We start from the raw sequence: 22,871 nt of genomic DNA on the forward strand, positions 1-22,871 counted from the left end.
TCTCCCTCCACGTCGTCCTCCTTTTTTCTCTCTACTGTATTAATACCCGCTCTTGGGCATACGATATCTCAAACACGGGACGTGCTGGACACAGTCTACCTCCTTTACAAAAACCACATAGTCATAGTCTCGACTTGGTTTGCCGCATCTCTTAATTACTTTCCGCTCCGCACCTCCTAACAGCTGCTTTCTTCTTTTTACTTCGACGTTGTCGTCTCATCAGACCGCTCGCCTCCGACACACACGCAGACCTTCCTCGAGGGCATGGCGTAGCACCACCTGCGGCATCGAACAACGTCCTGATAACCTAGGCACCTAAGCCAACACCCATACATCACGCAGTCAGTGACCGATATGACCGTTGCCATTATGCGAGGTGTCCCGACTTCACGCCCGGCCTTCGAGCCGAGCAGCCCAAACGCATTGCGCAACGGCAGCCAACTACCATCACAGTACCCCGGAGTAGCAGCTGGACGATACGCGGAGTCGACGCCTCTCTCTCTACCGCCAATTCGCGAAGCACTGAGCTTTTACTATTCCGGTCCGTCGGACAGCACCACAGCATCGTCGAGGGCGACGTCGGTGCCGTCGGGGCCCCACCGGCGGTCTCACTCGCCCAAATCAGCAAACGAATCACTCGCTGGATCGCGAGACAACATCTATGTCCTCTCCAACGACAACGAACGGGAGACGCGCAGACCCGTTGGCGACGCGGAGCGCGAGGAACGCTACAACCAGATCCCCAGAGGATACAGCAGCGGCATGTCGTACCACCACAGCGAGTCGTCTGGCATGACGGAGGGAGCTGCCACCACCTCTGTCGGATCGTCGCCGCCTTCGTCGTCTGCCTATAGCGCTATGGCCGACGGAGAGCCGTGGTCGTCCAGACGGTATACAGACTCTGCCAGCCACTTCTCGGGCTCCGGCCGCCCCGCGCTTCCCGCTCTCCCTCACATGATGGACGACCACCCGCACCACCAGCCGCACGCGCCACACCCACCGCATCATCCACACGGCAGTGTGCCTGGCCCGTACCAGCAACACCCTTCTCGCACCCAGTCTTTGTCCGGTGGCTCGATCGGCAGTTTCGACCGGGCTGTATTCCCACCGTCCGCTTCGTCGTCCGGTGCCAGTTCCTCGTTCGACCGACACCCGTCTAGACCGATGTCTTCCTACCACCGTCATCAGCCAGACGGCTACTACGGCAGCAACGAGTTCCGTGGACGCGGCATGTCCAGCAGCCAGGGCGCCATGAGCAGCCACGGTGGAATGCTGGGTGGTGTCAACAGTGGCCGTCTCGACAACAACAAGCAGCGAAAGCGGCGTGGAAACCTACCCAAGGAGACAACCGACAAGCTGCGGGCCTGGTTCTCCGAACACCTCCACCACCCGTACCCGTCTGAAGATGAAAAACAGGAGCTCATGCAGCAGACGGGTCTTCAAATGAGTAAGTCAACTTTGAGCTTTAGTTTCGGACGGTTGTGGTTCCTTTTTTTTTTTTTTTTTTTTTTTTCCCAATTTTGTGCTTGGTTTTTGCGATTGGGCATGAACCAGCAACGGTTAACTAACAGGTCTTTTTGTCTTTTCGTATTTACAGACCAGATCAGCAACTGGTTTATCAATGCACGGCGGCGCCACTTGCCGGCCATGATCAACAACGTCCGCGCTGTGTCCGGTGCCATGTCTGGCGGCCGTAGTGCTGGCGGCGGAGGCATGGGCTCGAGTATGAGCGGTAGGGGCGGCGTCATTGATGGTGGCCACGGCAGCTCCAGCAACGCTCCAGGCATGAGTCCCGGAGAAATGCGGCACAAGGGTTACGCGCTTCCTAATGAGCGGATGTACACGTCACCGGAGCGTATATACGGATCGTATGACCGGCAATTGGAGTCACGGCCACCATCTCTCTACCCAGGCAATGAGCACCACCACCTCGTTGACCCACGCCACATCAGTCCGGCCAGTGACGACGACTATTGAGCGCGAAAGCTGGTAGGACCATTCTTGTACCACGACGATTATGAAACGCTGTAACGAGGCGTCAAAAACTTCTATACCCCATACACGCTCGTCTCGGAATATACAGGCACATGCGTTTTAGACATGATATAATAATTTTCAAATGACGAACAAAAGACAGCCCAAAAAGGGAAATCCAAGTGGCATACGAAGTAGTATGGGACCGCAACGAATCAACAGAGGCAGTGTCACTGACATGTGTGGAGTTTCGACGCTCTGTTACAGACCGCGGCTCCGCCACGTCCGCCCATTCCAGCATAGCCTGAGCCAAAGAGAAGGAATATGTCCTTCTTGTCAAATGTTTTGCAGGGGAGAAGGACCGAAGACAGGCTCTGACCAAGTTGAGTCCTGTACAAGGTCCTGGCAGAAGAGGGCGCCGAAAAGGGGAAAGGGGGAAGCAGGAGAGAGGAAGACTTTCATGAAAGTGACGAGGAAGACTTGTTTCGAAACATGGGAGAGGGGTGAATAACCCATCCCCCTGCAAACCGCAAACCAAGACCCCTTGAACCATCTCTTTCTCGTTGCCTGCATCGGGGAATTTTTGACACCATCCTGGCTAACGCCTTCTCTGGCCTCGCCACTTGATTCTTCTTTTCTCACCAAGACCGTGTCTTCTCTGGTCCACAGATGGCTGGCACTATTGGCCGTCAAATATTTGTTTTCGGGTCTAGTACTATTAATAATGAACAGACAAAAAGGTGCCAGGACAGCACAAGGGTATATACTACGAATAGAATAAATCCGAATCACCACGTTTGATAGAGACTGTTGGACGCAAGGAAAACGCATGCTAGACTCTGCCAAGGTCACCATGTATTCGACGCACGCCGTCTGCATCTTTTCTGTACTTTTGTGTTTGTGTGCGAATATTACCGCAGTGTCGAAAGGTGCAGAAAAGGTGGATATACATCGTATTCTCTGTGGAATAATTGAAACGATGGGGCATTGCAGCGAACGCTCAGACAAGGCGGGAAGCATCGCAAGGAAAACTAAATTTAACCCTCAGTACGACGCATTTGTGGCGTAAAACGAGAAGACAAAAGAAATGGCAATTCTCTCACTGAATTTCTATTTTGATTGCCAATGTAATGTCGCTTGGATCTGGGTGTATGTACAGAGAGTCTTTTCTGTTTTCGTTTCCTTTTATTTGGGGGGCTCGCGTTATTCTCAGCAGCAGCCCTACTCAACGTCGCCCAGGCCACTGCTACTTTGCTGCGTTCTTCTTAAACTTCTTGAAACTAAGGGATTCTTTTTATTATTAGAAACGATGTACATGTACGGCTTAGGGAATAGGGATGGGGGTGCGTGGAAATACAACGTATGGATGTGCATGGGCTAATATGAGTCGTACATCGTAGTGACAGAAAAGAGAGCCCCCTTTCTTGTCTTCCTGTCTAAAATGCATTCCCAAATGCATGTCAGAAACAAGTGCAAAGAGACGCTCCGCCAGTGGACAGGCAATTCAGAGAAGAAAACCACGCTGGCCAAGACCTAACTGCCCTGCTCCTCCCCTGCTCCTCCCCTGCTTGCCTTGCCTGACAGCAAGATGGAGCGGTCTTCCCCCTGGTCCATCCATCATCTCCTGACGATACGATGGGGGATATCATCCAAAGCGGACTCTCGTCCCCCAAGAGACCGCTGTACATGAACAAAAATAATACAATACGTTGTAGGTCGGAAAACGACGTTGTAACGGAAAGCCAACCGTTTTTATTTTGTATACCAAACAGGTACAATTGGAAAACAGGACAAGAAAACCGGCCCATGCTTCTCGTTTTCTGGCGTCGCGGACTCATTCATCAAAATCGACAAGAATACCGTGCCCGAGAGCAGAAGAATGGCAATAATGATACTCTTTCTGTCTCTCTGTGCAACGAACGACATACAACATACTCCGTACGTTGGAGACAGCCATTGCAATTTGGTTAGAACCAGACCACCCAAAACGGAGAAATTCCTCAATTCCTCAATTCCTCAATTCCTCCAGCGTCGTATTCTTGCTCGACTTGGCCTGGCCTCACACCCCGGCAGCTTCCGAGCAGAGAGACAAGGGGAGACAGGGGGCGGGAAGATGGACCACTTGGAATGCGGAGGAAAGAACATGCATCGTACGGAGTACGACATACATAATACGACAGTAGTATATGCCCAGATGACCGAAATACTTTCAAAAGCCAAAAGAGGCCAACAGCCAATCAAGAGAAGGATAGACTCCTGAAGAGTTTGTGTGTGAAGCTATCTCGACCAGCACACTTTCTGTTGTTTTGTATTATCCTGTCATGCACACACTCTCTCCCTCTCTTTCTCTAAAACATACTATCTGCGTCCTCTCATGATTAGCTCTTTGCGAAGCTATTGTCATATTCTGTCCACTAATACGGCGTACTTTGGAGAGTTTTACTTTCCTCTGGGCATATCCGTTCCGCTATGCGCCGTGCTTCGACGATGTCCTGTCCAGCATAAACCGCACCGTACATTGCACAGAAATCCTCACGGAAAATGACAAGTCGTCAGATGGTCAAGATTGTGTCTCCGAGAACTGGCTGTAGATCGGTTTCTGACAACGTTCTGTGTTCTGTGGCACAAGATATGTCATGGTTGACAAAGCACATGTCTCCGGTTGCAGTGTACACAAACCATGGCGGTCAAGACGCAAGACAACGGCGCACGACACAAGATGCAAGAAGACGATGCACAAAACACAAACACAAACACAAAACTCGAAACGCAAGACAGGCATATGGGATCGAGAAACACATGGCCAGGCAGCGGGAGCCGACGGCGCGTTGTCAGGGTCCAACAATCGGCATGTGGCAGCAAAGGATGACGGGCACAGCCATGTTGCTGATTGACCAGCCCTGGGGATGACGGCGTCGCGTTGTTGTTCGTTCTATCAAGGACGCATACAGTCACCCCTGCATCTCCCAATGAAACGAAAAGAAAAAAAAGAAAAAGAAAAAGAAAAGAACATATACTGGGTAGAACCGCATAAGAAACGTTTCCTGTCACCTGAAAGAGCGGTGACGGGTCAACGTGTACACAGCATGGCCTTGTACAGAGGCAGCCAACCCTCTTCTTGTCGTAGGGTCTCGGACACGTCAAGTGCTGTGCGCGTGTGCTGTACGAGAATGAGCCTCTCGTGTTTGTTTTGTTTTGTGCAAGGGATGGCCTGTCGCACGCATCTGTCATCTTGCTGTAAGCATTGAGAAGGACGTGACATATAAAAATATAAACTAAAGCACGATTATTAAATAAATAAAATCAGACCAGAGCGTGTTTGTATGGACTGCCTTTGTCGTGCGTGTAGGATGAATAGCAGTTCATCTTACTGCGTCTCATATAAAATGCTACCCGTAGGTAGATGGCTTGGATAACCTGGTCTGGATTTTGTTCTTTTGTTTTCGCTGTTCTGCTTTATGAATTCATATGTATTAATTCCATTTCTGCAGGCTGTTTGTTTCCGCCACGGCCCTTTCTTTTTACAGTCAAACGCTACAAAAGCCCTGCAAAACTCCCGTTGACAAATGTCCCAATCTCCCAGCGAGAACATCCGAGGCTGCGTGCGAATTACTTGTGATATTTGAGGGTTTTCTTTTTAGTGACATACTTTTGACACTTGCGAGCTATGCTTCTCCACTTCGACCGCCACCTGGCCGCTCTCACAGGACCCTCCTCCGCATGCAATACAGACATTCCCGGTGGTTGGCATGACTGCATACTAGTGAATGGACTTGTCCTACGACATACACCCTGATGAAATATGCCGCATGTCGTATTTGGACGTTTCTCGACCTTCCGAAATAAGACACCTGTCAAAGTGTCAGCTAATCTTTCCGCTGTCCAAGATCGAGTCTGTTGCGCTATTTTTTCTTCTTTTTCTCCTTTCGTTTCCGGTGGACTGCAGCTGTCGAGCCAGGTCTAACCGAACGGAACAATGACTCTGAAACGCTGCCAATGGGGGCCAAGTACAGAGTACATAACGCAGAGGACACATACATCGAAAGTCGATGGCCCTGTCTCTCCAGACAGACGCTCGATCCAGGTCAACAAGGACCTCTCTTTGCTTTCTTTGTTTTCTCTGTTGTCTGTGTCCACCGCTGTCTATTGTCGTCTTTGTCTCGGGACAATGCGTCGCTGAACGAGACAACGAGCCGGCGTTTTACGGGGGTAGACACGGACCTCGTCTGTATCACAGTCTGGATAATTTCATAGGCCAAGATACGGTGGCTGTTGACTGTATTGTCTGTACGACACGCTGTCAGTTAGCACGCACCAAAGAAACATAAAGGAACTAAAACGAGAGGTTGCTGCCAGTCAACAATAGACGACAGACGACTGCCCCCTGGCAGACAGAACGTGAGCTTTGCCAACTGCATGATATCGTCCGTAAGATATACGTGGTGTCCGCGTTGGACGTGCATTTGTCGTCTGTCATATCGAGGCTGCACACTGCCCGCATAGACTGTCTAAAACAGATACAAGAAAGAAAAGCACAGTTTCGTCCAGGGCCCTTACAAATCTGTCTCATATTATACCTGGATCACAATATACCTCGCACTTGAGTAGTTATAGCTGGACTCCGTACGTGGCACATACTGCGTACTCCGTACACCAAATAACAAAATAGATGCACTCCCTTCTCTTCATGCAGGTCTTATGCATGCAGGCGCTTGAGCCCCCAAAATTAGGTCGAAAAGACCAGATGCAAGAGGAAAGGAACGGCACAAACTTCAGCTACAGTAGTGGGTTACATGAAAAAAAGGACGTCGTACGACCTATGCAAAATAGAAAATAAAGCAACCGCATTGCAAAACGGACCAGGGGCGGCGACTGGATATGCGCTCTCGTCTCGCTATTGCTGCCATCGCTAGTGTATGGCCAGGACCAGGGTAGGTTGGACAGGGACAAGACTGAAGATAAAAGGGAGAAAAGGACGACCGATAAAAAAAGGCAAGCAGATGGAAGAGGGATCAAAGATCATGCAGTTGTATCGGAGTGCTGTCAACGATGTTTCGGCAGCGGGACATGTCGTACGGGCGGCAACATCTTGACGAGGTTGAAACGACCACATAGGCTGGCTGGGTCAATGGAAAAAGACATCGAACGCCAGAGTCCTCCCACAATTAAATTGCCTCTGCACAATTGCGCAACATCCCGGCAGCCTGGTTTTCAGGTTTTCAGAACAGACAATATCTCCCTTCTGCCGTGCCGTGTCCTCTGCAAAGATCTGGTCCGCCCGTTTCCTATGTCCCCCACCCATAGCTAGGACCTCTCCACTCTTTCTGTCGGATGAATGACTGGCGGGTTGTATCGTGAATGGAGAACGATCAAAAAAGGGGAGGGAGAGAGATGGATCGATGGATAATCGCCCGGCCCAGTCTCAAACATCCGAGACTCAGGAGAAACCGGGGGAGCCTGGCAGTAAATCATGCCGATCCGCGGTTGAGCCTGACTTGACAGCTCCGTCAAGGCAAACGAGGAGGGCGAATTGTTGTCCTAGACGGGGACTTGCAGAATGGAATGCAACGCCGCTTTGCATGCATACACAAACACAGAGACAAACAAAAGAATCTGTTCATCAAATGTGCCCGTGTCTGCACCTGGCTTTTTTTTTGTCAGCGGCTGCCAGCAAGGAAGCCCCAGGTCTTGTTCGGCAGCTGGTACGAGAATGGACGTTGATGGACGGTTGCTTCGAGGTCTGATGGTGTTTCGGGAAAACATCGTATAGACATGCGTATGGAGCAGGCCTATGCCGTGAAATAAAGATACCGAAATCTGAACAAAAAGGCGACGGTCCATCTGCATGCGACGCTCCATGCGATGCTCTGATGTCAAATTGTCAAATTGTCAAGTCGTCAAGTTATGCCGAGCGGCTTTTCTTCTCGAGACCTTCTTCTCATTGGACGATGAGCTGACCACAACGACAACTCAGCACACCCTCTTCTCCGAAACGATGCATCATTCTTCCTGCATCAGAGCGCCGGCAGCCTGCTTTCTTGTCCGCTGAGATATCGTCCTCAGCGTATGGGACTGCATCCGCTCCTTGTTGATTGACCAGGGTTCTTCCCTTTACCCCTTCGCTCTTTGTCTCCTTTTTGTGTTCTCTGCGACCCGCATCCTGTGTGGCGTCTGCATGCCAGCCAACTGATGCTGTATGCGGGTCTCGTACCACGACGGCCTTCTCGAAGCTGAAAGCGAGCACCGTATTGGCAGTGAATGCTTGAAGGTGGCCCGCCTGATCCTCTAGGCCACACTGCCGATTCGCAGCTGGCCCTGTCACTTCTCACCCATCACACAGCCCACTGCCATCGCGTCTCGCCTCGCCCTGCCTGCTGCATGGCCCTGTCGCTGCGATCTTGGTTGCATAATAGTACAGAAGCCGGCGTACAAAGGCCAACAAGAACGGCCAGGTGGGACAGTGCGGCACGAGACATCTGGTACAAGCCACAAACGTGGACGACTTGCGTGCATGGTGTAACGAGAGCGGTGAACGAGGAAGAAAAGAGGCATTGAAAACCACAGCAAAAATATGTGGACAACGTTTTCAATCCGGAAAGCAAGGCCTAGAGACGCTGGGCAGCGCGGAGAATGAACAAAAACAAAGGAAGAAGAAAAACCGAAGGAAACGATCGCGACGTTGCTTTTGCGGCTGCAGCAGGCGACTCGCGGGCGACTCGGCCACGCTCAGTCCACTCGTCCCCAGCTCCAGATGTTCAACCCGACCTTAACGCCCTGGCGCACGCGCAGTCCGGCGTGCCACGTCTCTTCGTACGCTCGGCCTGTACCGTCGGGCCGGAAGTTCTCCCAGAATACAGCATTGCCGACCACCGGCAAAAAGACGACGCCTGTCGCGTTGTCCGTGCTGGTATGTTCGGCATCGTCTGAGTCTGCGTCATCCGCGCCGTGGCCTGTGTTGTCGGTATCGGTACCACGCCCGCGTCCACACCCAATATACGCGCACCACCGCCGGTCGGTGCTGCGCCGCGGTAGACGTGGAAACGCCGTCCCGCCGCCTTGCAGTGGAACCGCTTCACGGCCACCCACGCTGTCGTCCAGGCTCCCGTCGTCCACAAACACCATCAGGCTGGACACCCGGCCCCAGCCCCCCGTCGCCGCTCCTGATCGGCTCCAGTCGTAGTGGTAGCTGTAGTGCCCCGACGGCGCCTGGTACCGCTGCACGCGCAGCCGCTCGATCCACAGGTCGTCGCGCCAGCCCTGCAGGCGTCGTGCCCGTCCCTCGATGCAGCGCACCACGTCTGTGCGGGGCACGACGGCCACCTCCGAGTCGCGCACCGTGGCGTTGCGCTGGACGGTCCCGCCGCCGTCGTGCGTCACCGTCGACGCCTCATAGACGGGGGCGCTATGAATCAGTTAGCACACGCTTCTCCAAGGGTAAGTTGCATGGCAAGCTCTTCCGTCCCTCCCACTGTGCCTACCTGATCTCAATGAGGTGCCGCCGCTCGGCGAGCGACAGAAAGTTCTCGACGTACAGCACCAGCGGCGCCTTGCTGAAGATGTGCACCGTATAAGCGTCGTCAGGACATGTCAAGTCTTCCGTCTCCACAGAGTCGTCCTCCAGCGCCAACAGCGCTTCGTTGATCGGCGGCCGTGGCGTTTTGCGCAACACAGGCGCATCCAGCACCGAGGGGGCCACCACCCGCAGAATGGGGTCTAGCCAGAAAAGCACTGCCGCCAAGCAGACCAAGGCCGCATATCCAAACATTCCGGGGGGTTTGACGAAGCCAAAAATAAAACAAAACAAAACAAAAAATGGGCGTTTGTTTTGGCCTTCTCTTTCTGGCGACAAAGAGCAGAAGGCGGCTTATGGAAGAAACGGAAAGTGCTCTCCGGACGCCCCGTTAGGCGAATACGACGGTCCGTGTGCCTGCGCTTAGTTCTCACCAAAAAAACAGGGCGGATTCTGACGCGTTTTCGCGTTGTACTGGACTCGGCCATTATGATCCATTGGAATGCCCCGCGGCTGTCGACTATGGCACACGGCGTAAAAAAGCACATTCTCTCTATAAAAAGGGTCAATAAATGTGTCACGAGCGATGGTTACAAAAAAGTGCTTGGTATCTAAAAGTATTCATCTAATAGAGTCGTGTTGGGTCAATCGTTCCTTCCTCTGTGCCCGCAACCGCTTTCCATTCCTTTCGCTACTGATCGAGCCTTCTTCATCGGCCGCAAATGGCACGACGATGCTCTGTATCAGGTAGGAGCGAATGACTCGGCCTCGTAAGGGGCTCCCATCCCAAACGCAATATCGTAGCAATTCGTCTTGTCTTTACTCATCATCTCTCGCACATCATGACTGGTTGTCGATCGTGCTCCAGTCCGTGTTGTCAAAGTCGCCCGCCTGCAAAAACGTCGTCCATGGATCCGGACCCTCCAATTGGCCGCCAGTCCCTGTGTCACCCGACAGCAGAGCCTGGATCGTGGCCTCGTCCAGTCCGGCTGTGACGGTCTCGTTCAGTGGCGTGAAGCAAAGCGGGGGGTCCATCGACAGCGTCACGTCGTCACCCGGGTGTGCATGTTGTCCATCGCCGGACGCGCTCGACAGGCCCATGAACGCGGCCGTATCACCAAGGCCAGCGTTTCCGACAACGGACGGTGAGGTTCCGGTCCAAAGATCAGGCAGCGAAACGGTCGGGAAGAAGTCGTCGACCGCAGGGGCCAGCTGCTGCGGTTTTGGCAGAGACATGCTGCCCGGCAAGGATCCTACACCAGGTGGGACGGTGCCTGGCAGCGAAGATGTACCGAGCCGGGACAGGCTCCCCTGCGTCGACGCCGAGGGTCGCGAGCTGCTGCGGCCGCTGCTGCCGCTACTGTGGCCGGTGCTCGACGACGGAGGCCCTGCGTGCACGCTCGACCCGACGTCTTCGTCCGACGAGTCGTCGGACGGTGCGGGCGACACATTTGCTGCCCGGCGTGGCAGGACGACAAATGCACCGCCGTAGTGCGATCTGAAGACGTCGATGGGTGGCATCTCGGCCGCTTCGGGGGATTGCAGCCGTCGCCGCTTCTTTGTCAGGTCGCCGCCATTCATGTCGGTGGTTGTTGTTGTTGTTGTTGTTGTTGTTGTTGTTGTCATTGTCGTCGATGCATGCCGGCTCGCCTGGTCTGCCTCCATCTTCTTGCGGCACGAGTCGCATAGATTGGTGGAGCCGATGGGGCAGCACTGCTGCGACTTCATGATTTTGGTGTTGTGGGCGTTGATCAGCGGCAGCCGGCCGGCCATAGGCGGCTGCTGCCACGAGTGCCGCGACACGGCGGAGCGGGCCAGCACAGGCACATACTGGCCGTCATCGACAGTCCGGCTGCTGTACCGCGCGAACCAGGAAAAGTGCTTGGCCGTGGCCAGACCGTTGCGGTCAATGTCCATGATGGCCTGGTGCAGCAACAGGCGCGTGACCTTGTTGGCGCGTCCATTGTCCATGCAGCGCATAATGAACGCAATGTAGCCCGCCGTGGTTTCGGCCGCGTCTGTGTCCTGCGTCTGGTTCTTTTCATGCATCATTGCCTGGTAGACGAAAACCGACGTGGCGCAGTACAGCGACAAGGAGGCGAGGGGACTCTTCTAAACAGCACAAACAAAAGTATGAGTACGGAACACGCCCTAGTCTCTTTCTTTGGCATTCTAAAAGCCGCCAGCTGACTTACATAGCTACCCGCCATGTGGCTCGTTCTTTCGATAATGTTGACAATCTCCCGGGCAGCCGTCGACATGCGGTCATAGCAGCTCTGGACGACCGCCTCCGGCATGTTGTGGGCCTCGGCCCGTTCGACGGCCGCGTTGTGCAGGCAAATGATCGCGGCGTGCAAGTTCAAGTTGGTGTGCACAGCGACCGGGTCGTGGAAGTTGCTTGGCAGGCGGTAGCGCTCGGGCAGAAACACAAACGCCGACGACAGCTTCGTGTCGAGGCTGCGGTGGCGCTCCCAGAAGGGGCCGTACTCGAAATCCTCTGGTCGGTCGCTCGGCTTGAGCTGCACATGAAGCAGGATTGAGTTGAACAGATGGCACACAAGGATGGCGGTGGAAAATGTCGAGTACGTCGACCCTGAAAAGATGTTGTCGATCGTGCAAGACACTTGAGGGATGCCTTGCGCAAATGCCTCTTCGGAACTTGGCAGGTGTGTCGTTGCCTACACAACATGTGAGTTACAACGCCTGCGAGGAAATGGTGGAAGCGATCCTGGCAAAATCCACTTACATCGTTGGCATTGATCAGGGTAGGCCAACCGGTCGAGATGGAGGCATGGCTGTCGACACAGAAAGCTCCCCAGTACACGCGTCGTCGTTCCTCGAGCTCAGTCCAGTCCGCCGGAGGCTGCAGGGTGGACGCAATACGGTCTCCAGAGGTTTCGTCGTCGAGGCGGTTGAGGCCCATCATGCCGACGAGACGAACACAGCGCGAGCAGCTCATCGCCGCCCGCGTGAAGAAGAGGCGACGCGCTTCGTATGCGGCCAGAAGCGCCCATGCCTGCGCATGGCCAATGGTAATGAAATGCTCTCCATGGCCCTATTTGCCTGTCAGTACATGGCACCTATCGCGACAACTGACGTGACGTTTTGAGGTTCAGTGGGTGGATGGGGTTCCATTGTTACCTTCATCTCGTCGTTTTCGAGATACTGTCGGGCGCGACGATAGAAAGCATCGTGAAAGCCAGAATACTTGCGGTACACCTGCGAGGACATGGCCCAGATGGCGTACTGCAGGCCCATGGGCGGCCGCAGGTGCGGAGCCGAGTGGAACGCCTTGAGGTAGCGAGCCTTGTGCACAATGGGAATGAACATGTGCTGGTTCTGGAAGTAGGCTGTGTGTCTACCACCGCGGTTCGGATCAGCACAATGCACGTTGTGCAGAAGAAACCAACATACGACGAAGGAAACAACAAAGGCAGACTTACAGGACCTCAATGATCTCATACGGGGGCGGTGCTTCAGACATGCCGAGGTCCATGAGCTCCGTGGAGAAGGCACCCTCGCCAACAGGGACGCCGCCCGGACCCGGACCTCCATCATTGGGTCCGCGGCCCAGTTCAGTTTCAGTGATGACTGAGAAAAGACCGGTGCCGTTGCGGACTGCCGAACCACTGGCAGATTCAAAGTCGTGCTCGTCGGCAGCAGTCCTCTTGCGGTCGAGGCCAGGTGCCTCCTTCAACAAGCCTTCCACCTGGGCTGCGGGCGTGTCAGTGCGGAGCAAAACTCACAAGAGTGGCCAAATAGGGGTAGGAAGCAGAGAAGGGAGAAGAAGGAGGGAAGGTATCGAGACCGGACGAACATACCTAAACGAGCCTCAATGTCCTTGACATTACGGCGCTTGAACATGGGCTTGCGGCGCGACTCCGGGTACACACACACAGTGCCATCAGTGGCCTTGGTGCAGCGACTGCATGCAGGCTTCGTCCGATCGCACTTGAGCTTACGCGCGCGACAGGCGACACAGGCCAAGGGCTCCAGTGCCTGTTGGGGCTCGGGGGACTCGTCCCGCAGGTCGTCCTCCGAGGACGTGCTGTCGTTCGCGTCCATGGTGGCCAGTCGGTACCAAAAAAGGGAAAAGGGTACAAAGGGTACAAAGGGCACAAAGGGCACAAAGGGCACACCCCAACAGCTGGCTGCGTGTGGGCGTGCTGGGTTGTGAGTTGGCGTCTCGAGGGCGAATGGAGTAAGACTCGCCAATATCCAAAGGGCCTCGGACACGCTCGGAATGCCGAAGAGGGGTGAACGGCTGCGAGTATGTGTCTGGCCGGAGCGAGATGTCGAAAGTGGGAATGAAGAAGGCCCCTCCTCTTCGTTGGGATGCGAACGAAGGTCCGGGGAGTTCTTTAAAAGGCAAGAAAGGTGCAACGCATTTGCAGATTGTCGTCGTTTCGCTTCTTTCTCCTTTCCTTTTTATTCTTTCGCCGTCGTTTGTTCAGAGTCCTGGTCGTCTCTAGACAGTGCTTTCTCGGGATCTGCCCCTGCAGCCTTGTCGTATCAAGCTTATGAGAGTGAGCCTTGCTTTTCTTTGACAGTCGCCTGGGTGAGTTTTCCTCTTCACATTTGTTATGCCCCTTGGCTACCGTGCCTTTTTATTTTCGAGACAAGAAGAACAAGCGACACTGAATGCTGTCAAAAACCATTTGCTGACGGCCCTCTCTCACACCAGGAAAGAAAGGAGACACATTTTGAAATTCAAGGTTTGTCATTTTTCTCGCGTCACAAAACACGCTGTAGAATCCTTTGCTCTCACCGTACTGGCGATCGCAAGCCCGCAACTCCGGCGATCGCTGAGCCAGTCAGTCGCCAGCCAATGCTCACTTCAAATTCGGTATTTGGGCGAACCCCACTCTTTTCTACACAAGTGAATAGCCCCTGTCGTCTCGGACTTCTTTGTCGGCGGGATTTTCGTCCGAAGACCGACTAAAACTTACGTTGAACTGACTCGTGGGCCGACATGTTTTTCGGCTGTGGCGGAGAACCCTCCACCATCCCGGCAGCGGCAAGCCGCAACGCATCAAAGGCTCAACCACGGCCCGCCGGAATGCCCAGAATCGGCCAACCCGCCCCGGGTCCCGTCGGATTAAGACGCGTAAAAGACGTCTACGTCCGAGATCTCGTATATGTCATGCTTCCCCTGCACCGTCGATTTAAGCTTCTGTCATAAGCGAAAAATTGCCTGGCAAGGCTTAGCTGGGGTGTCAGATGCCCCGGAAAAAGTTAAAACGGGCTGCGTTGGCAAATTGGCCAGCGAGGCGAGCAACCAATCCAGCCCTGGGTCGTGAGGCTCAAGGCGCAGATCGACGCCATTTCATGACAAATTTCGCGTGCACAGAATACGGAGGATATAAGACGTGCAGGACGCGATTAATCATGCGCCGAAAATAGGACACATGTCGTGTTGATTGGAAGAAGCGCCGTAACGACGTCCCTGATTTGACCCCGTTGGTGGAGGTCGTCTGTAACGTCTCATGCGACATATTAGTCGTAAAAAAAAAAAATACAACAACCAGATACCCAATTCCCAATGTAAGCCCGTTGTTTGAGACCGTAATCCCGATGGCTCTCATCTAAAGTCCCAGTCGCTATCCCAATGCAAAGAAATAACCAAAAAGAATCCCAACAATCCCAGCGCCTCTAAATTTTTTTGAAACCAGCCGACAAAGGGTAGTTAAAACATAATAGAGCAAGAACCAAAAAAGGAAGTAAACAAAGGAAAAGGGCTCAGCCCTGGATCGCAGTGGCCATCCAACCAAGCTCGTCAACCAGGTCGTCCAGCCCGCTGCTGGAGCCGGCGCCGATGAGGCCATGGCCGGGAACCAAGGTCGCCGTGCTGCCGGTCAAAGCGGCGGCCACCAGGTGGTGGCGGTGGTGATACTGATCATGGTGGTGGTGCTGCGACTCGGACGCAGCGGCCTTGCTTCTCTCGCCCTGGAATGGAAGCTCAAGCGGAGGAAGGAACAGGGCATCCGGACCTCTTGCCGATGGCGCTGAAGATGCAGCATCAACCCCGTCGCTGTCGTCCTCGTGTGACTGGAACGATGCGGCGCCCATCGACGACGTGGACATGGACATGGACATGGGCGAGAGCGACATGGGCGACGGCGGTGCCAACATGGGCGGGAATTCTAGATCGAGATTGAGCTGCGGAAGGTCGAGCGTCTCCAACAGCATGGTGTCTTCGACGGTGGGTGGTTCGGCGGCGACCTCTTCAGCGGTCTCAACGGGAAGCCCAGAGGCGCCCACAGCAGCTGCAGCAGCCAGCTCTGCCATCGGCTTCGGGATGGCCGGTGGCGCCCGTGTGGGCGCTTCAGGAAGAGGCCGAGCAGCCACAACATCGACCACCTTCTCCTTTTCCTGTGTCTTTGGCGTAATGATGCGTGACGGCGGCGGTGATAGGATGGTCATCGGCGCGGTCTCCGACGTGGTCGATGTGGCAAAGTTGTGCTCATCGTCGTCGATTAAGTCATCAAAATCTTGAGTGTTGTCATCATCCTTGTCGTCGTCCTTGCCATCGTCCTCGTCCTCGTCGTCCGTTTCCGACAGGAAAAATGACGAGCCTTGGCCGGCCATATTCGTATCCACAGCTACGGCAGGCACAGTCGAAGTGTTGTCGCCAGTCAGGCTCTCGAGAGGTGCGTCGTCGACAAGGAAGCACCGCAGAGACTCGGGCGAGATATCCCGAGACCGGCTGCCCTGTGATGCAGATGGTGGGTAGTATGCTTTAGGCGCTAGAGCACCGTGGCGCAGGCGCGAGACAGATGTGATGGATGATGCTGACGAGGAAGAGGCGAGTCTCGACGAGAGGACAGGTCGGTGCAGGTGGGTATCGTTCTCGCTACCGAAAGATGAGGGGACAAAAGGAGGACCCTCCTTCTCCTCCTCCTCCACTTCTTGCTCATCGGCCGTCTTCACCTCCCGGCTGGGACTGGTGCGGCGGACAAACAGCCGCCGTGGGGACCACATAGAGAGTGATGCAGATGGCGACAGAGAACGAACCGAGCGCTGGTGGCGAAGAAGATATCTTGACGAAGGCAGTGGAGATTCTGGGCGTATGTTGTTGCCACCAGATGACACCACCTGCATCCGCTCGTTGGGAATGGCCATGGCGGAGGCTGGGGGCGGCAATGTGTTGACGACGGACGGCGTGGCAGGCGGCGGCCGGGGCGTCACAAACTTGTCGGCTGGGTTCATGGTCTGGAAGTTGCTCTGGTGTAGGGAGTTGACAGAAGCACTCCGCTGGCGGGAAGACTGCTCGATGGGAACCCAGAGGGTGTTGACACGTTGACCAGGTAGGTACGGGCAGGCGGTGGTGGATGGGACGGCCGGATCGTGAGATTCGATGGAACCGTCGACCTCGTACTTGGTGATGTTAGTTGTTGAAGAGAGAGAGAGAGTGAGCGAGAGAAAGGTAGAGAGGGGGCCAGAGGAAGGGAAGGGGGAGGAGGTAAATTATAAAATAACAAACGATGAGGATATAAGATGCGGACTAAGAAAGGGAACTAAGGGAAATTATTAAGAAAGACGTAGGGAAATAATAAGACTTACATAGTAATAATAGGTCTGCCCCATTTTCAGCCCGCCAGAACGGGGTACGTTGTTGGAAGGGGCGTCGCCGTCGCAGATAATATTGGAAAAGGTGTGGCAGCCTCGCCATTGGCCACGTTCCCGACGGCTGTCACGGTCCATAGCGTAAGTCATGCTGAAGTTGTCCCACGACCCAAGTAGGCGGACAATGTTGACGGAAGGATCGGTTCGTCTGGAAAGCGAGAACGAAAGTGACGAGAAGCTGGTCAGTACTCCATTTTTATCCAAAAACGAAGAAGGGTAATGGAAGACGGTAGAAGGACGACGGAAAGGTCGGCAAGGATGAAGACGATGACGAGAAAGCAGACAAGGAAAACGAAGCCGAAAGGGGAAAGAGGAAAGTGTGAATACAGCAAGGTGAGACTAAGAAGAACATGTGGAAGAATGATGTCGACGAGCTGGGTGAGATAAGGATGCGTAGTCCAGTCGAAAGAGGAAATGATGAGCAGCTGAGCAACAAACAAGGCCCATGAGGCTGAAGAAGCAAAGAATGAGAGTGAAAAAAAAAAAGCGAAGAAAAAAGAACGAGCTTGCAATGGGAGACTGACACGGCCCAAAACGAAACCCGACGGAAGCACAACCTCATCACTGGCGCTGATGTCTCGCCGGAGACCAAGCCGTATATGGGATGCCGTATTGATGGAGTGTGGCAGATCACTTGTTAGAGGATGACAACAAAGCATCCAAGGACGGGCACAAGCCTCAACCAAGACCGAGGATGAAACAAGAGCCACTTTGCCCGTTTGTATCCCTGATTGCCTTTCATCTGCCCTATGTCCTCAGCCTATTTTTAAATGACAAAGCTTGGACAATTGGCCTATCAAGCGTCGCAGCTGCAAGGGCCTGAAAGGAAGATGAAGCAGGGGTCTGCAGGGGTCTGATTGGGCCAGTGTTAGGCAATGGGCAATTGGGGCAATAAGTGAATACGATTGGGGGAACCATTGGGTGCAGATGTGCAAAAGTGGAGGTTTAGGGCTGACGGGGACGCCGGACGGAATGAAGCAGCTCGCTCTCTCGTTCGCGCCCTGAACGCCTTGGACACGTCAACACGAACACTTGTCTGCGTTGCTGTGTCGTTTGTTGCCAGGGGTCTGTTGTCATTTCGGGATAAGCGAAGCATGGCCGGTATTTCTAGTAGATGACACTCCGTGGATAGAGATGTCTTGCTTCAGAGGGCCCATGGCCCTCCGTCTCTGATTTTCAAGCACAGACGTTTTGTGCAGCAAATGGGGTTTGTCGGGGATGTCGAATGGTGTTGCTGCGTCCAATAGTTGACTGACAGGCTGAAAAGATGCAGAAAAAAAAGAAACGTGGTAACATACGACAAAGTGACCTCGCAGTGCGATCAACGTAATTACCGAAACCGGGGAGAAAGGGAACGAAAGGCTCGCGTAAAAAATAGAAAACCGAAAGACAAGAAAAGCCTGGGAAGCACCAAAGCTGCTGAAAAGGAAAGATGAGGTTGCAGGAGGAAAAATATGCAATTCGGACTACCAGGGCGAGAATAGTCGATTGCGTCGATGTCGTCCGAAAAGGGAAATGGAAAGCAACAGCACGAAAGCAATCGAAAGCTGAAAGGCCGGAAAGGTGGAGGCAATAGGAAAACAAATAAAATCAGCAGGCATTGGGCAACCAGGCGCAAGCTGAATATATAACCAAGAAAGCGGGAGATGAAAATCAAAAGAGAGGATCAAGATAAACCAGGCAAGATGAAGAGAATGAAATTAAGCAATAGAAATGAAAGACAGAGGCGAAAGAAACTTGACCAAGGAAAAGAAAAAGAAGCCACGGAGTATATCCCAGATATAAAAACAAAAAAAGGAAAGAAAATGGATGAATACGAAAGAAAGGAAGCAACACTCACAGGAAAAAAGTGTACAACGTCGTGGTCGGGTCCATGGCATATAAGAATGCTTTGGAGCCGCTGACGCTTTCCACATCCTTGGTATTCATGGCGTCTCTGGTCTCCAACGCTCTTGTATTGCTCAGGATTGACAAGATTGCGTTGTCGCAAAGTTCCTAGGGTTGATGCCAAAAATGTCGACTTAAGCGCCAGGCGCTTGGGGCCTGTTCCGCCCAGAGTGGAGATCCGATGCAACTGGTCGAAGGGAAAGGATCCGCGCAATAGGCGACGAAGAGGCGATAGGTCGAGGTAGAAAAAGGTCGCAAAAGGGACAATCAAACAGACACAACAGGAAACCCAAGAGATGAAAGGGGTTCGTGAGGACAAGAAAGAGGAGGAGGGCGGCGTCTAATTTTTCTGGGGGGCCTCAAAGAAGGGGGCCAGGCGCGGCTGGCTGCAGTCTCGATTTCTCGTACGTCTGTTTTGTGGAAGAGAAGGAATCACAGTAACAGGAGATATGGTGCAAAGTGCCAGGCCCGGACGAATCGGACGATGAGAAGCGGCAAAGCGAAGCGGATGATGGCGGCAACAGACACAATGCGAGACGAGGGTTGAAGCGCCGAGGATGATATCGAGAAGTGAGATAATTGAATGGGAATTGTCGTTACTACTGTTGGCCTCCCAAAATTCGCAATCATGGTGTCGTGTGGAGCTTGACGCAGGTACAGGCGGTTCCCGAGACCATGGTCGTTCCTGGAGACGAGTTCGTGCGGTCGTGATAGATTGGTACGGATGTAGCTCTTGGTTGAATTGGCCAATGATGTTGCTGGTCCTGGTGTCGTTCTATTGACTGTTTCCCTTTCCACTACTTTGATTGTTTCATAAAACAGATGTGCGCCGCTCTCCAAATCCAAAAAGTTGCGAGCTGTCGATAGGTAGGGACGATGGATAACGAGGCAGCCAAATAAGGGAGATGATGTTGCGGGCGCTTAGAGAGACCGTACCGTTGCCAGGGAGGCATCAGGGGGTGCTGTGACAGGGCCGCTGGAAAAAAACTCAATAGTAAGTGTAAGAAGAGGAGAGAAAAACGAGTCGTGGTATCTCGATGACCCTGGACGGGAAAATATCCAAAAGATGTTGGAAGCGCAAAAACGAGAAAGATAGAAAACAAAAACCTGTGAGGAAGAAAAGGAGGGGGACCAGGAGGAATTTCAAATCGTTGAGTTGAGACGGACAGGGGGCGAAGGCTGTTCGAGGCTGCTGAACAAGGATAAGGTCATGACGAGGGCGCCAGAACGAAAAGTGGTCGATTTAATTAGTTCCTGTCCGGTCTCCAAATGAGATGCCTCAGCGGACTAAATGCCGCTTAGCTGGGCGACGGCTGTCTCGTCGGGGCACAAGATATCAAGTTGGGAAAGAAAGGAAGAGAATGACTTGACGGGCCCACGACGATGAGATCCACGACATAACACGACATGCCACAACATAAAGCATCTCTCGCCGCCCAGTAGCATTCACTCACGGACTGGTAGTTGCTGTGCCATGACGCCTGGTGTCGGTCAGTTGTCTCTCCCTGTTCCACAAAAGGGACAGGCGAGACACCATGCGTTATTCTGCAGCAGCCTAGCTCTTTTGCGCACTGTTCTCCATTTCTTTTCTTTCTCGTCCACAGATCTTGTGTGGGATGACCACATGGGGTGTCCTGGCACAGTGATATACAAAGACCCGGTTTTACTACTTTCTTGCCGATCGTTCAGCTCGCTTGGACATCTCGGCAGGAGCCCACTCTATTCTCATTGTTCTTCCCCGAGTCTTAGCTGGAATCCGGACCAGTGTGAAATAAACAAGGCTATGAAAGGAGCCTGCTGAGTACGGCCGTGGATTTGTACCCAAGCTTCGGTGTTGCGGCTGCTTGTCGGCTTGTTCGTCCTGACGCGTTGCCAGCATTGGTTCTCCTTTTCAGAGTGGCTTTTGTGTTGAAACTGTCAAGGTTAGCGACGTAAAAAACACAAAGGAGAACACAAAGCGATAGCCAATGAGTCTCTTGAGACCGGCAATGAAAGGGGAAGGGGATGTATGAGGACCAGTCAGGGCCCTGGACGGAACCACTGACAAAGTAGCTGACAGGGGTAGCCGGTCTTGGCGTGCAGCTTTACTCACGGACGGCGATGCAATGTACGATTTATTTGCAGGGCCCTCAACTCTGCATCAGGTCTGTAGTGCAAAATAATTGCACAGTACCTTTTGCAAAGCGGTGTTGTTGTGCCTGTCACACAGGATGTAGCATCGCCAACAGCGGATTTGGGCCCGGCGAATGACTCTATTGGCTCTCGGCAACCGTCTGCTGTGACGACAATGCCGGCTAGGGAGGATGGGGAAGTAGAGGTGGATGTTTGAGCATTGAAGCAAAAGGTTGTGTTTGGTGTCGCTGCATTTTGCGAGAGAAACCAAGAAGCAAGCCATCGTTTTGGAAACGACGCAGGAAATTGTTCCTCAACGTGTCGCAAAACTCCCGTCTTCCAGTCGTTCCTTCCCTTGCTCCTGTCTGCGCTTTTGCAGCTTGCTTCTCGTCATATTGTCCCCTATTCACTGTTCATCGTTCTTTCCCTTTCTCATCCCCAGTCAATCTTAAGCCCTGTTCGGCATAGCGGCGACTCCTGCCTTTTAGACTGCAGGCGCTTTGCCCCAATAGCTCCAGGGGGAAGGAGAGCGGGTGGTCAGGCAATGTTCAACGCAACGCTAACGCACAATTGTCTGCAGGAACGATCGAGCCCGCTCCAAAAGGCACAACTTTCTATTTCGGAAAGAGACAACCGTGTCGTGGGGTAGGGAAAGTGCAAGGCGACAAAACTCAGCCTCAACAAGGTCGCGAGATGCATCTTCCTTGCCATTATCGTATGTCGTACATATAAAAACAGTTGACTGTGGCAACCAGCACCTGTAACCTCTGATTACGACTAGGCCGATGCATTACGGACTCCTCCACAAATCTTTCTCAGTCTCGCAGCTCATAGCTTATCAATAATGAAGGCAAAGACAAGACCCTCAACGGCTCACGCCACCTCTCCACGTCTGTAACTTGCGTTTTACAGCGCCCGATATTAAATTGTATGAAAAACCACCCGGGTCGAGTGGACGGCTCGTCCTTCGTAGCACACCGTACGGTGTAGCTTTGCAGGCTGTACAAGGACATGTCTGTTGCTGGCAGGGTAAAGACACGGGGGTATATGCGATCCCGTCGTACTGTAACAGCCCATGTCATTAAACGGCTCAAAATTGGTTGTTCGAGAATAAGTGCGAACAGAGGCGACGTCAAATAACGGGACAGCACGGGAAGGCGAGGCTATTTTCACTAGTACGGACGAAACGTTGCTGTCCCTTCTACCTTCTACATGTTTTGAGTATATGTGTTTTGTCGGTTTGGGGGGGCAGGTAATAATTCACTTTGTCTTGACTTTAGCCCTTCTTGGGCTATATTCACTCGTCTTCATTATATATTCACGTATATACAAGTCTCATTTAAAGAGAATAAAACTAAGAATTTCCCTAATGTATACGACATATATAAACTCAAAATAAGTGCTCAAATCATGACAGGGTCTGAGCCGTCCGAAACTGCGTTCTATTAAAACCGACTGGTTTCTCGGTGAATCGTCTACTCTGAGACCGTTGCACGTAACCACGCTCCCTAGCACTTCGGATAGCACTGCATTTGGTCTTCACGTTTTATTCACTGCAGAGGTACCGTATTTGACGTGGACATCATATTAGTGTGTGGGTTGTTCGTGTATGCTCATTCTTATGTGTTCCAAGTACAAAACAGGGAGGAAAAGAAGGCAGGCAAATTGAAAAAAGGCCCAGCATCCAGAATATAACAGACGAAGGTCACAAAGACCAGGCAGAGACCAGAAGTAAAAATAAGACACAAGAAAGAAAAAATAA

At 53.0% G+C, this 22,871-nt stretch overlaps 4 protein-coding genes across 4 annotated transcripts; 1 reads left to right on the forward strand and 3 right to left on the reverse strand.

The window, feature by feature from the left end:
* Positions 1-369: 369 nt before the first annotated feature.
* SPBR_01615 (uncharacterized protein) lies at positions 370-1,977 on the forward strand (the record flags this gene model as incomplete). The annotated part of the gene is made up of 2 exons (XM_040759925.1): positions 370-1,447; positions 1,598-1,977. 2 exons carry the CDS (start codon positions 370-372, stop codon positions 1,975-1,977), a joined length of 1,458 nt encoding a protein of 485 aa, XP_040619853.1.
* Positions 1,978-8,700: 6,723 nt separating this feature from the next.
* SPBR_01875 (prolyl 4-hydroxylase) lies at positions 8,701-9,739 on the reverse strand (the record flags this gene model as incomplete). The annotated part of the gene is made up of 2 exons (XM_040760185.1): positions 8,701-9,376; positions 9,453-9,739. The coding sequence occupies 2 exons, from the start codon at positions 9,737-9,739 to the stop codon at positions 8,701-8,703; spliced, it is 963 nt and encodes a 320-aa protein (XP_040619854.1).
* A 585-nt stretch (positions 9,740-10,324) lies between these two features.
* On the reverse strand, positions 10,325-13,549 carry SPBR_01267 (binuclear zinc transcription factor; the record flags this gene model as incomplete). Its single annotated transcript, XM_040759578.1, has 6 exons — positions 10,325-11,596; positions 11,680-12,162; positions 12,231-12,539; positions 12,626-12,842; positions 12,928-13,198; positions 13,306-13,549. 6 exons carry the CDS (start codon positions 13,547-13,549, stop codon positions 10,325-10,327), a joined length of 2,796 nt encoding a protein of 931 aa, XP_040619855.1.
* A 1,674-nt stretch (positions 13,550-15,223) lies between these two features.
* SPBR_01479 (uncharacterized protein) lies at positions 15,224-17,200 on the reverse strand (the record flags this gene model as incomplete). The annotated part of the gene is made up of 2 exons (XM_040759789.1): positions 15,224-16,861; positions 17,048-17,200. 2 exons carry the CDS (start codon positions 17,198-17,200, stop codon positions 15,224-15,226), a joined length of 1,791 nt encoding a protein of 596 aa, XP_040619856.1.
* Positions 17,201-22,871: the final 5,671 nt, after the last annotated feature.

Source organism: Sporothrix brasiliensis, assembly GCF_000820605.1.
Source record: "Sporothrix brasiliensis 5110 chromosome Unknown Cont18, whole genome shotgun sequence".
Taxonomy (NCBI): domain Eukaryota; kingdom Fungi; phylum Ascomycota; class Sordariomycetes; order Ophiostomatales; family Ophiostomataceae; genus Sporothrix; species Sporothrix brasiliensis.